The sequence below is a fragment of the Trichosurus vulpecula genome, chromosome 8 (genome assembly GCF_011100635.1).
Source record: "Trichosurus vulpecula isolate mTriVul1 chromosome 8, mTriVul1.pri, whole genome shotgun sequence".
Classification (NCBI taxonomy): domain Eukaryota; kingdom Metazoa; phylum Chordata; class Mammalia; order Diprotodontia; family Phalangeridae; genus Trichosurus; species Trichosurus vulpecula.
In genome coordinates this window covers 234504284-234516998 of record NC_050580.1, presented here as the reverse complement: position 1 = coordinate 234516998, position 12715 = coordinate 234504284, and the positions used below count along the sequence as shown (strand labels likewise).

General features: G+C 36.5%; 1 protein-coding gene across 1 annotated transcript in view; it reads left to right on the top strand.

Moving 5' to 3' along the window:
• SPTLC2 (serine palmitoyltransferase long chain base subunit 2) overlaps nt 1-12715 on the top strand; it is a 176009-nt gene that overhangs the window by 54238 nt on the left and 109056 nt on the right. Inside the window, exons 3-5 of the mRNA XM_036734628.1 lie at nt 1973-2127; nt 3217-3365; nt 4792-4916. Coding sequence (XP_036590523.1) covers nt 1973-2127; nt 3217-3365; nt 4792-4916 — 429 coding nt within the window. The remainder of the gene's footprint in view (nt 1-1972; nt 2128-3216; nt 3366-4791; nt 4917-12715) is intronic.

Here is a 12715-nt window from a genome sequence, read left to right as displayed (position 1 = left end):
CTAAACTATACATAGATCCTTCTGTTTTTTAACCACAAAGAACTTCCATCATTCCTAGCTGAATTAGGTATGTTGGAGGTGCCAACCTTGGGAGTTTAGGTAGGGGGAGTTGTGATGAGAGGGATAAAGGTTTAATCTGCTCTTCTTTCTTTTAGTAGCCTCCTCCAGTCTTGCTCCCCACTCCCTTTTCTGTCCCAAGATCTACTCCTTTTTCAAGACTTAAGTTGTCTCACTCTGTAAACTGCGTAGAGAAGAATAGAACCCTTGCCTAATTCCCAGGCCAGGTACAAGTAGAGACAGGTACCAGCCCAGGTTAGTTCACTTACCTTGGGTTCATATTCCCTTGACCACTTGTCCAGCATCTCAGACATTCACTGGGAAAGATTATTTTCATCCACATGCAGCATAGGCTCTAGTGCGTACCACTGACTCCAAAGGTTTCTTTTCCCTATATAATCTAGGAAGAACTCTGACCTATGAACCTCTCTGGATTATCATTCTCAACCATTTTCTCTCTCACCCTGATTGAGGTTGTACCTGAAATTGGAAACTAGTACCCTAAAAGATGGCAGAGAAAACTTTTGGGGAAAACCTTGATTTATTTGTAGAAAAAACTGACTGGCTGTGTTTTTCCTTGTTCTACTTTTTACCTCCTTTTTCAAAGGCTTATTTTCTTCCTGTGAGATAGGTTTCTATATTGCGTATCTCATACAGATTTCTAAGTCAATATCCTATTTTAAGCACAACTGAAGTAGATATTTGGAACATTTCAATTTGGAAATTAAAAATAGAGATATGTATCATATATTAAGGGGCAGTGAGGTAAGTACCGAGCCCAGCATCTGGAATTAGAAGACCTGGGTCTAAATCTCACCTCTGACATGTAACCTCCAGACCTCAAGTTCCTCATCTGTAAATTGAGAACATTGAACTGAGTGGCCTTTGACATCTCTTCCAGCTCAAGATCCAAGATCCATGGTCAGTGAAAAATCTATTCAGGAAGGAGATCGGATTCTTTAGTGTTTCATTCTATGAAACAATATAGAATTGTCATGGATGACTTCTTTTGTCTCTTCCCTCCTCCTCCTAACTCCTTCAATATTTTAGGAGAGTGAATAGAGCAATCACTCACTAATGTGTTTACTGACTCACTAAAAGAAACTCCTGACATCCTCTAAGACAGTGCTTCTTAAAATGTGGGTCTCAATCCACAGTGCTAAGACTACGGTGCTAAGAAGCAGTAGAGGGGTCCCAAATGGAAAAAATTTAAGAAGTCCTGCTCTAGGAATACAGGTAGAATTATACTTAACCATTAAGATAGCTATCCATTTTTTTCTTAGCTCAGTAGAGGTAGATATTCCATAACTTCATGTCAAGTAACTTAAAAAGATAGGAAATCTTTCCCAGTGTCTAACTTATTAGTGATTTTTTTTTTAACTAGGGGAAACTTTAGGTTTTAAGCACTTTCTGCTTAAAAAGACATCATTAGAGAAAGTCAGGGATAGCAGAGGGATAACATTGTGTATTATCCAAAAAATATTAAAATATCTCAAGGGAGCAAGTATTCTCATAAATACATTGCAAAGTTGCTCTATGGAGGATTTATGGAAAGATAGCTAAGAACTGCATAGCTGGATTGTAGTCTTCATGGATTAAGGGTGTGCCCACATTTGTGATTTCATGGGTCCCTTGAAGTTTCAGAACCTTAGAGTTCTCATTTTCCTTTAAATTTATGATTCTGTTACATTTTAGGTTTCTTTAAGATCTGTGGTGAGAGAAATGTTACAAGTTTGGTTTTGTGCATTTTAAAAAACTAGTTGAAACTAGTGCTTGAACTTCCAAAAGCTATAGTAGTTTAACTTTTTTTTTTTTTTTGGCATTGGATTGCTGGCTAAAATGTGAATTCAATGAAAGACAAAATTTCTAACTTTGAGTACCATGGTTTTTCTATATTTTATTGTTTGTTGGGCAGGACTTTGTCTCATTGTATCAGGACTTTGAAAACTTCTACACAAGGAACCTCTACATGCGAATTCGAGACAATTGGAACCGACCAATCTGTAGTGTGCCTGGAGCCAAGGTGGACATCATGGAAAGACATTCCCATGATTATAATTGGTCATTCAAGTGAGTCTATATTATGGATAATTTACCAGATTATAACTCTATAGTGAAAAAACAAAATAGACTGAATTTTGGAGACATTTGATAATGAATTGAATGAAAGATTTTGCGGGGGGGGGGGGACCTAAGCTTAATTCCCACCATAAACCTACGAGTTTCATTGAAAAATAGATTAAAAATTGTTGAGTTTTTGAAGTTCTTTTCTGACATTTTACATTTCTGTTACATTTAACTTTGTTGGAGTTAAAGTCCTAGCCAACAATATAACATATATGTTGTACTGCTTTGGAGTCATTAAATTTGGCCTTCAAACAAAACCAACCTTATGCTGCTTATTAAAATCAAATGTCTGACTTTTTAACTGCTTCAAGGGTTATAATAAGATTGCATGGAAATGTTACCAAAAAGAAAAAAGAAAAAGTCTGAAAAATGGTGTTCACAGATTATTTTAATTTAAGTGCTTTAAAGTTTGCATATGGTATGGAAAAATTTCAAATTATTTACAGACAATAGGCTGCAGGTTTTTCTTTTCTTTTCCATGTGTCTTAATATCTGAGGAGCAAAAACAGTCAGAATCATAGAATCTTAGAGTTGAAAAGTATTTTACAAGTCTAGTTCAATCCACATGTAACATTAGGAAGCAGGTCCATTTTTAAAACATCTCAAATAGTTAAGGCGTTTTTCCTTATATGGATCTAAATCTTCCTCTGTGTGCAATTTCTATCTACTTTTACTGGTTCTCTTCTCTGGTGACAAGCAGATCAAATCTGATCCCTTTTCCACACAACATCTACACTACTACTTAAGCAGCCATAGCCACTTATCCAAGCTAAACATGACCAGTTCTAAATTCTTCCCTTGGTTAACTAGTTCCTAAATGTATTTAAGTAGCTTTTGCTTGATATCCACACTTGCAAATGATCAGATACATGATAGGATTTAAACTCAAAAGGAGTATTTTTTTAAAGTATAAGACTAGGCTTTGTTTATTTACTATAGTCACTAGCAGTTTTTTTATACCATTAGTATATTTATTATTAAATTTTTCTTTTGATTTATGGGTTTCATTTACCACATACTACTAAAATACAGGTACACAGGAAACATAATTAAAGATGTTATCAACATGGGTTCCTACAACTATCTTGGATTTGCAAAGAACACTGGGACATGCAAAGAAGCAGCAGCCAAAGTCCTGGAGGAGTACGGAGCTGGAGTTTGTAGCAGTAGACAGGAGATTGGTAAGCTTGGACTCAGGGTTACATTTACAAAATTGAAATTTCCAAAATTTTTATTGGTTAATGAACTAATTATCAAAATTATGTCTATAAATATCACATAGTCAAAACATTAAAACTGAATATTTTATCATTGAATTTTCAGCCATTGTTCACATCAGATAATGACAGGTAACATATGATGGAACACCGGATTTGGGGTCAAAGGGCCCAGGTAATCATTCAACAGACTTTTTTTATTAAGTGTCTGTTATGTACTGGGCTCTGTAAAGTAATGTTAATATTTCTTTTTTTTCCGTGACATTGGGCAAGTCATTTAATGCCTCTGGAACTCATCTGCATCCTTCGTAAAATAAAGAAGATTGGACTAAATGATCACTAAGATCATAAGAAATCATATGAAATAAACAAAATCTTGACTATGAAATTTCACAGGCTTAGTTTTGATTTTTTTCCCCAAGTGTACTTACTAATTGATGTTCCCTAGTTGCTTGAATATAAGAAAGCTCCACAATATTAGGAAAGATAGCTTTGTAAAAAGATGAACTTTTTAGAGACTAAATTTAGTTTTTATTTCAGAGGTAGAGTAAAAGAAAAATGTGTCTGCTCTTAAAGAATTGGTTGTCATGAACATTATAGGATAGCTTTATCCTTCTTTGGTTTTATAGTATCATTAAACTTACAAAAATTACATTTGAACTTCAGAATTTACATTGTTTTCTTGCCAGTATTGACTAGTGCCACTGCCATAACTCTTCTCCTTATAACATTCAGCCTCATATGGCTGTTTTGGTTAATTGTACAAGTTTTGACAACATCTATTTTGCATATTAAAATATTTTGTTATTATATCTACAGAATCATGTTAGTCTTGTTAATGGTAATTGCAAAAATACCTTCATAGTCATAGCTATGTAAACAGAGTCATCTAGAGAAAATACTCAATTCCTCCACTAAAGTAGGTTTCCAACAAAAAGCAAGCTGAACCAAGAGGTCAGATATGTTATATTTCTCTCGGACCATGGATGACCTTTTTTGTGGGGAGCAAGGTACCCTAAAGAGCCTTGGATTTCCTAGCTAGTGCTATTAAAACAGAAAGATCTTACAATACGTTCAGCTCACAACTTTATTTGTCCTTGTCAAGTGTGTAAGGAGCATTATTTAATAAACATATATAGCAGATATTATGCTTCATAGGTTATTCACTAAGCAGTTAGCTGCCACTTGTGTGCCCACACGGTACTAATTTGTCTTTCAAATTATGAATATTTAAGTGTTATGTTTTTTAAAATAAGTTAACATTATACGTAACTCTCATTCCTTTTTAATTCCTAGTCTACAAAGTTACACTCTATTTGGATTCAAATTAGAAATGTTTCTTAAATTTGGAAAGTTTGGGGTTTTAAACTATTATTCTTTCTGTACATAGGAAACCTCGATAAGCATGAAGAGCTAGAGAAGTTAGTGGCCAGGTTTTTGGGAGTGGAAGCAGCCATGGCATACGGAATGGGTTTCGCAACCAATTCAATGAATATCCCTGCTATTGTTGGCAAGGTAAGACAGTAACTCATTTGTTAAAGACTGATTGTGATCGTTTCCCCCTTGATTTTGCTGAAAAAGTAAGATAAAACAGGATGGGTTATAAATTTCAGTTTTGGCTGTGATTACCATACATTCTAACCAAACCTACATTTACTGCTTCTCAGGTTTCAGATAAGCATACCCCATGGCAAATTTGGTCACTTTGAGTAAGCGTATGACTCTTTATTAAGATTTCAGACTTATGTGTTACTATCTTCCTTTCTTGCAGAAAAAGTTTATTTCAGTCCCTAACTTCTAACAAAAATAATTTAAGGGAACTTTTAATTTATGTAGAAGATTCTTGACAAAAGTCCTATTCTGTTGTCTTCATCATTGCATTGAAATGACCCTGGGCTTTGCTACACCATCAAGCTCTAACAGGTATTATTAGGCAGGATAATATGTATATGTATGGACTTTTCAACAGAGTGTATGTCTGCTGTGCTTGGACTGACCTAACTAATTGTGGAGTTTGTTACCAGAATGTTGCTCACCATTCAAAAAAAATTTTTTTAACCAGGTCATACTTGATATGGACAAAATACAAAGTGAACATTGGTTCAATGCAGTTTGCTATGAAAAGGGGGCTAATGGGGCTTAGTCTACAAGCACTAACTTAAATGGCTATATCTAATATATTCTTTGTCCAGTGACTGAGTTGACATGGAGAAACTGAACAACATCTATATTGACATTCTTACTGTAAATGAAACCAGGAGAAGTAAAGACCTTGCAAATAAATGAAAGGATGGCTTGTTTTCCTCAGAGGTGAATACAAAGGCAGCATTGTTTAGTGTATAGATAGAGCCTAGGACTTGAAATCAGGAAGACCAAGCTTCAAATCTGGCTTCAGACACTTACTGGTTGTGTGAGCCCAAGCAAAGTCATATGACTTCTCTGTGCCATAGTTTCCTTCTCTATAAAATGAGAGATTTGGGCTTGCTGGCCTCAGAGATCCTTTCCAAATCTAAATCTGTGAGCTTATGAGTCTGTGATTAAATGTTAGCTAAGTTGGCGCCTGGTAAGAAACATAATTTTACGACATCCTTGGTCTCATTGTTCATGAGGAGCACTACCAAAGAGACCACCATGAGGATTATTATAATATACATGCCAATATCCATTATACAATGAAGAAATGGTGAAGTGGGTAATAGATTGATTTTGGAGTTGGTAGACCTGGATTCAAATCCTGTCTTTTCTACTTATTTTTTTAAAATATATTTTATTTCAACATCATTTTCATTTCCCAAAATATCCCTTCCCCTGATGTCCCCTGAGAGAATCATCCCTTATAACAAAGGATTTTTTAAAGAAAGATGGGGAAACAAGCAGTTCAACAAAACCAACCAAAAAACATACTGACCTGATAATGTATGTAACATTCCAGGTCTGTAGTCCACCACTTTTATAATGAAGGGAAAGGAAGTCCTTTTTCCCAGCTGCTCTATGTGGCCACACTTTCTGATTATTGACATGGTATACTTTTTTCTTTCTGTGTTTTTTTTTTTTTTTTGCTGTTATTGTTGTAGTCATGTGTATTGTTTTCCTGGTTGTTCTGCTCATTTCACTTTATATAAGTTCACATGCTTCTGAATTCTTCACAGTCATTTCTTACAGTTTCCTAGTGTATTCTATTACATTCGTGTACCTTAATTTGTTTAGCCATTCTCCAGCATTTGCTTTATTTACAGTTCTTTGATACTATAAAAAGTGCTTCTGGCATTAACTAACAGCCAGTCACTGGTAATGATGAGACTCTCTAGTCTCAGTTTCCTCATCTGCAAAATGAGGGGCTTGGAATAGATAATCTCTAAGTTTTCTTTCAGCTTTAAAGGCATCTGATTATATGTAGAGAAATTCTATAGAGAATCTGATGAGATTCTTTAACTCATATGTTTTAATACTTTGTGACTTCAGTTTAAAAAATATGGGCATAGGGAATGACATTGAAAACTTCTGGAAAATATAGTTAAGTGAAATCTCTTGTAGAGTATTCTAACAAACCAAAGCTATGACAGGACAACAGACTTTCTGTTTTTCCATCTAAGAAAAACAGCAGAGTAGAGCTTATCTTCTATACTTGTTGCATTTTGTGGAATCACAAGAAATTGCTCAGCAAAAAATATGTGGTCCTGGGAGAGGAATTGAAATATGTGTGGAAATGGAGGACCATAAAAGTAAGCCTAGTTATCATTTTGATGGCTTGAGATGTTTTATGCTATCATCAGGCTCTGTAATTATTTGAGAAATAGGATTTTCTCCATCCATTGTATCATGAAGAGATTTCTAATGGATAATTTTAATGTACTTGGATCTTATGTTTCCTATTGCTATGATGTGTGAAGGCTAGATTCACTTATTCCCCTGAGCTAGCAAAATAGAACACTAAGGAAGGAGAAGAGAATAAGGCTTAAGATCAAGAAATGAAAGAGGCCAACATATAAACCTTCTTAGGTACAAGGTACAAGTATGTATCAACTGAATCTTACAGATAAGGAAACATACTACAGGTGATGAAATTGACTTTCTTAAGAGACAAGAAATTTACAACTACTAGTTATCTTAGAATCAGCTACCTGATTGCTATCAGGTAATCAGAACTGGAAAAGGTGAGAATAAATAAAAAATTAGAATGATAAAGATGAAGAGAAAGGATATCTATCCAATGACCTTATTTTTTACCTGATAAAAGCTGCCAACTGAAAAATAGGAGAGAGGGGGGCAGCACCAAAATGGCATCTGGAAAGCAGGGACTTGCCTAAAGCTCTCCCCCAGGACCCTCCAAACACCTATAAAAGTGGCTCTGAACAAATTCTAGAACTACAGAACCCACAAAATAGCAGAGGGAAGCAGGGCTCCAGCCCAGGACAGCCTGGATGGTCACTGGGTAAGGTCTATCGCACAGTGCCGGGAGCGGAGTGGAGCAGAGTCCAGAGTGGGCCATGCCCAGACCAACCAGACTGGGAGCTGGTCGGAACAGGCTCTAGTGCCCTGAATCAGTGAGCTGTGGCAGTTACCAGACTTCTCAACCCACAAACACCAAAGACAACAGAGAAGGTTAGTGGGAAAAAACTGCGGGGACAGAGTGAAAGGAGGTTGTGGTGGGCCACCGTCCCAGCGACAGCGGAGGTGGTGCAGCTCTGAGGCTGCTTACAGAGCTATAGCTGCAGTTGCTTCTGGCCCCAGGCACACCTGGTAGGAGGAAATAAGCAGCAGATCAGAGTGGGAGTGCAGAGCCTGCTTAGATGTGAGTCTCAGTCTAGACTGGCAGTTCTTGGGGGAGGAGGAGCACTGGTGTGGCAGAGCTTGCTGTGTGGAAATAGCTCTGAAAACAACAGTGCAACCCCGTCAAGCTTGGGACAAAGTACTCTCTACTCTACAAGCAGTCATACCCCAACGAAAAGCTCAAGGGTCAAGTAGTTGGCTGGAAACATAAACAGAAAGCAAAAACGAACTCAGATTCAGACTCAGACTTTGGAATCTTTCTTTGGTGACAAAGAAGACCAAAACCTACAGCCAGAAGAAGTCAACAAAGTCCAAGAGCCTACATCAAAAGCCTCCAAAAACACATGAACTGTTCTCAGGCTGTGGAAGAGCTCAAAAAGAATTTGGAAAAGCAGGTTAGAGAAGTAGAGGAAAAATTGGGAAGAGAAGTGAGAGTGATGTGAGAAAACCATGAAAAACAAGTCAATGACTTGCTAAAGGAGACCCAAAAAAATACTGAAGAAAATAACACCTTAAAAAATAGACTAACTCAAATGGCAAAAGAGCTCCAAAAAGCCAATGAGAAGAAGAATGCCTTGAAAGGCAGAATTAGCCAAATGGAAGAGGAGGTCCAAAAGACCACTGAAGAAAATACCACCTTAAAAATCAGATTGGAGCAAGTGGAAGCTAGTGACTTTAGCAGAAATCAAGTTATTATAAAACATAACCGAAGGAATGAAAAAGTGGAAGACAATGTGAAATATCTCATTGGAAAAACGACTGACCTGGAAAATAGATCCAGGAGAGATAATTTAAAAATTATTGGACTACCTGAAAGCCATGATCAAAAAAAGAGCCTAGCTATCATCTTTCAAGAAATTATCAAGGAAAACTGCTCTGATATTCTAGAACCAGAGAGTAAAATAGAAATTGAAAGAATCCACCAATCACCTCTTGAAAAAGATCCCAAAAAGAAAACTCCTAGAAATATTGTTGCCAAATTCCAGAACTCCCAGGTCAAGGAGAAAATACTGCAAGCAACCAGAAAGAAACAATTTGAGTATTGTGGAAACACAATCAGGATAATACAAGATCTAGCAGCTTCTATGTTAAGGGATTGAAGGGCTTGGAATATGATATTCCAGAGGTCAAAGGAGCTAGGATTAAAACCAAGAATCACCTGCCCAGCAAAACTGAGTATCATGCTCCAAGACAAAATATGGATTGTCAATAAAAACAGAGGACTTTCAAGCTTTCTCAGTGAAAAGACCAAAGCTGAATAGAAAATTTCACTTTCAAACACAAGAATCAAGAGAAGCATGAAAAGGTAAACAAGAAAGAGAACTCATAAGGGACTTACTAAAGTTGAACTGTTTTATTTACATTCCTACATGGAAAGATGATGTGTATAATTCATGAGACCTCAGTATTAGGGTAGCTGAAGGTAATACATACACACACACACACACAGAGGGCACAGGGTGAGTTGAATATGAAGGGATGATATCTAAAAAATAAAATCAAACTAAGGGATGAGAGAGGAATATATTGAGAGAGGGACAAAGGGAGAGATAGAAGAGGGTAAATTATCTTGCATAAAAGTGGCAAGAAAAAGCAGTTCTGTAGGAAGGGAAGAGGGGTCAGGTGAGGGGGAATGAGTGAATCTTGCTCTCATTGGATTTGACCTGAGGAGGGAATAACATACACACTCAATTGGGTATCTTACCCCACAAGAAAGAAGGAGGAAGGAGATAAAAAAGGGGGGATGATAGAAAGGAGGGCAGATAGGGGGAGGTAATCAAAAGCAAACACTTTTGAAAAGGGACAGGGTCAAGGGAGAAAACTGGATAAAGGGGGATAGGATAGGAAGGAGCAAAACATAGTTAAGTCTTTCACAACATGACTGTTGTGGAAGGGTTTTGCATAATGATACACATGTGGCCTATGTTGAATTGCTTGCCTTCTTAGGGAGGTTGGGTAGGGAGGAAAGAGGGGAGAAAATTTGGAACTCAAAGTTTTAAAAGCAGATGTTCAAAAAGAAAGTTTTTGTATGCAACTAGGAAATAAGATATACAGGCAATGGGGCATAGAAATCTATCTTGCCCTGCAAGAAAGTAAGGGAAAAGGGGATGGGGGGGTGAGTGGGGTGACAGAAGGGAAGGCTGACTGGGGAATGGGGCAATCAAAATATATGCCATCTTGGAGTGGGGGGGAGGGTAGAAATGGGGAGAAAATTTGTAATTCAAACTCTTGTGGAAATCAATGCTGAAAACTAAAAATATTAAATATATAAATAATAATTAAAAAAATAAAAATAGGAGATAGAAAAAATTCAAGACATTGATTCTATCTACATCTTTTATTTTTTATTTTATTTAATTTATTTAATATAGCTTATCAATATTGTTCTTTTTTTCCATTTTATTTAACATTTTTTAGTTTTCAGCATTGATTTCCACAAGATTTTGAGTTACATATTTTCTCCCCATTTCTACCCTCCTCCCCGACTCCAAGATGGCATATATTCTGTTTACCCCATTCCCCAGTCAGCCCTCCCTTCTGTCACCCCACTCCCCTCCCATCCCCCTTTTCCTTCTTCTCTTGTAGGGCAAGATAAACTTCTATGCCCCATTGCCTGTGTATCTTATTTCCTAGTTGCATACAAAAACTTTTTTTTTGTTGTTTTTGAACGTCTGTTTTTAAAACTTTGAGTTCCAAATTCTCTCCCTTCTTCCCTCCCCACCCACCCTCCCTAAGAAGGCAAGGAGTTCAACATAGGCCACATGTGTATCATTATGTAAAACGCTTCCACAATATTCATGATGTGAAAGATTAACTATGTTTTGCTCCTTCCTAACCGATCCCTCTTTATTGAATATTCTCCCTTGACCCTGTCCGTCTTTGAAAGTGTTTATTTTTGATTACCTCTTCCCCCTGTCTGCCCTCCCTTCTAATGTCCCCCCTTTTTTATCTTCTTCCTCCTTCTTTCTTGTGGGGTAAGATACCCAATTGAGTGTGTATGTTATTTCCTCCTCAGGTCAAATCCGATGAGAGCAAGATTCACTCATTCCTCCTCACCTGTCCCCTCTTCCCTTCCTATAGAACTGCTTTTTCTTGCCACTTTTATGCAAGATAATTTATCCCATTCTATCTCTGCCTTTCTCCCTTTCTCAATATATTCCTCTCTTATCCCTTAATTTGATTTTATTTTTTTTAGATATCATCCTTTTTCATATTCAACTCACCCTGTACCCTCTGTCTATATATATATATATATATATATATATATATACACCTAGATATATACACCTAGATATATACATACATATACACACATACACATATACCTGCATATTCCTTTCAGCTATTATGATACTGAGGTCTCATGAATGATGCACATCATCTTTCCGTGTAGGAATGTAAACAAAACAGTTCAACTTTAGTAAGTCCTTTATGATTTCTCTTTCTTGTTTACCTTTTCATACTTCTCTTGATTCTTGTGAGTGAAAGTCAAATTTTCTATTCAGCTCTAGTCTTTTCACTGAGAAAGCTTGAAAGTCCATATTTTGCCTTGGAGCATCATACTCAGTTTTGCTGGTTAGGTGAGTCTTGGTTTTAATCCTAGCTCCATTGACCTCTAGAATATCATATTCCAAGCCCTTCGATCTCTTAATGTAGAAGCTGCTAGATTTTTGGTTATTCTGATTGTGTTTCCACAATATTCAAATTGTTTCTTTCTGGCTGCTTGCAGTATTTTCTCCTTGACCTGGGATCTCTGGAATTTGGCAACAATATTCCTAGGAGTTTTCTTTTTGAGGAGGTGATCTGTGGATTCTTTCAATTTCTATTTTACCCACTGGCTCTAGAATATCAGGGCAGTTCTCCTTGATAATTTCTTGAAAGATGATATCTAGGCTCTTTTTTTGATCATGGCTTTCAGGTAGTCCAATAATTTTTAAATTATCTCTCCTGAATCTATTTTCCAGGTCAGTGGTTTTTCCAATGAGATATTTCACATCGTCTTCCACCTTTTCATTCCTTTGGTTCTGTTTTATAATATCTTGATTTCTCATCAAGTCACTAGCTTCCACTTGCTCCAATCTAATTTTTAAGGTAGCATTTTCTTCAGTGATCTTTTGGACCTGCTTTTCCATTTGGGTAATTCTGCCTTTCAAGGCATTATCTACATTTTTTAAAAAATAAATTTTTATATATACTTTTTGTTCTGACTTTAGCTGCACTCTTTTCTCCTCCCAGGGAGCCATCCCTTAAAACAAAGAATAAAAACGAGAGGGGAAAATAGTTCAACAAAACTAACCAACACATTGACAAAGTCTCACATTATGTATCAGATCACACAGCCTTGTTGTATACCTTTTGCAAAGAATTTGAGGAGGGTCAGACTTGTTAAAATTTTATGGCATTACTTTAATTTTTTTCTTTCCATTTTGAAATATTATAATCACTGTATATATTGTTTTCCTTATTTTTTCCTCATTCTTACAGAAGCATAATGAGTATAAATTTGTTACCACCATGAGGTCAAAAGAACTCAGAAATTTCCT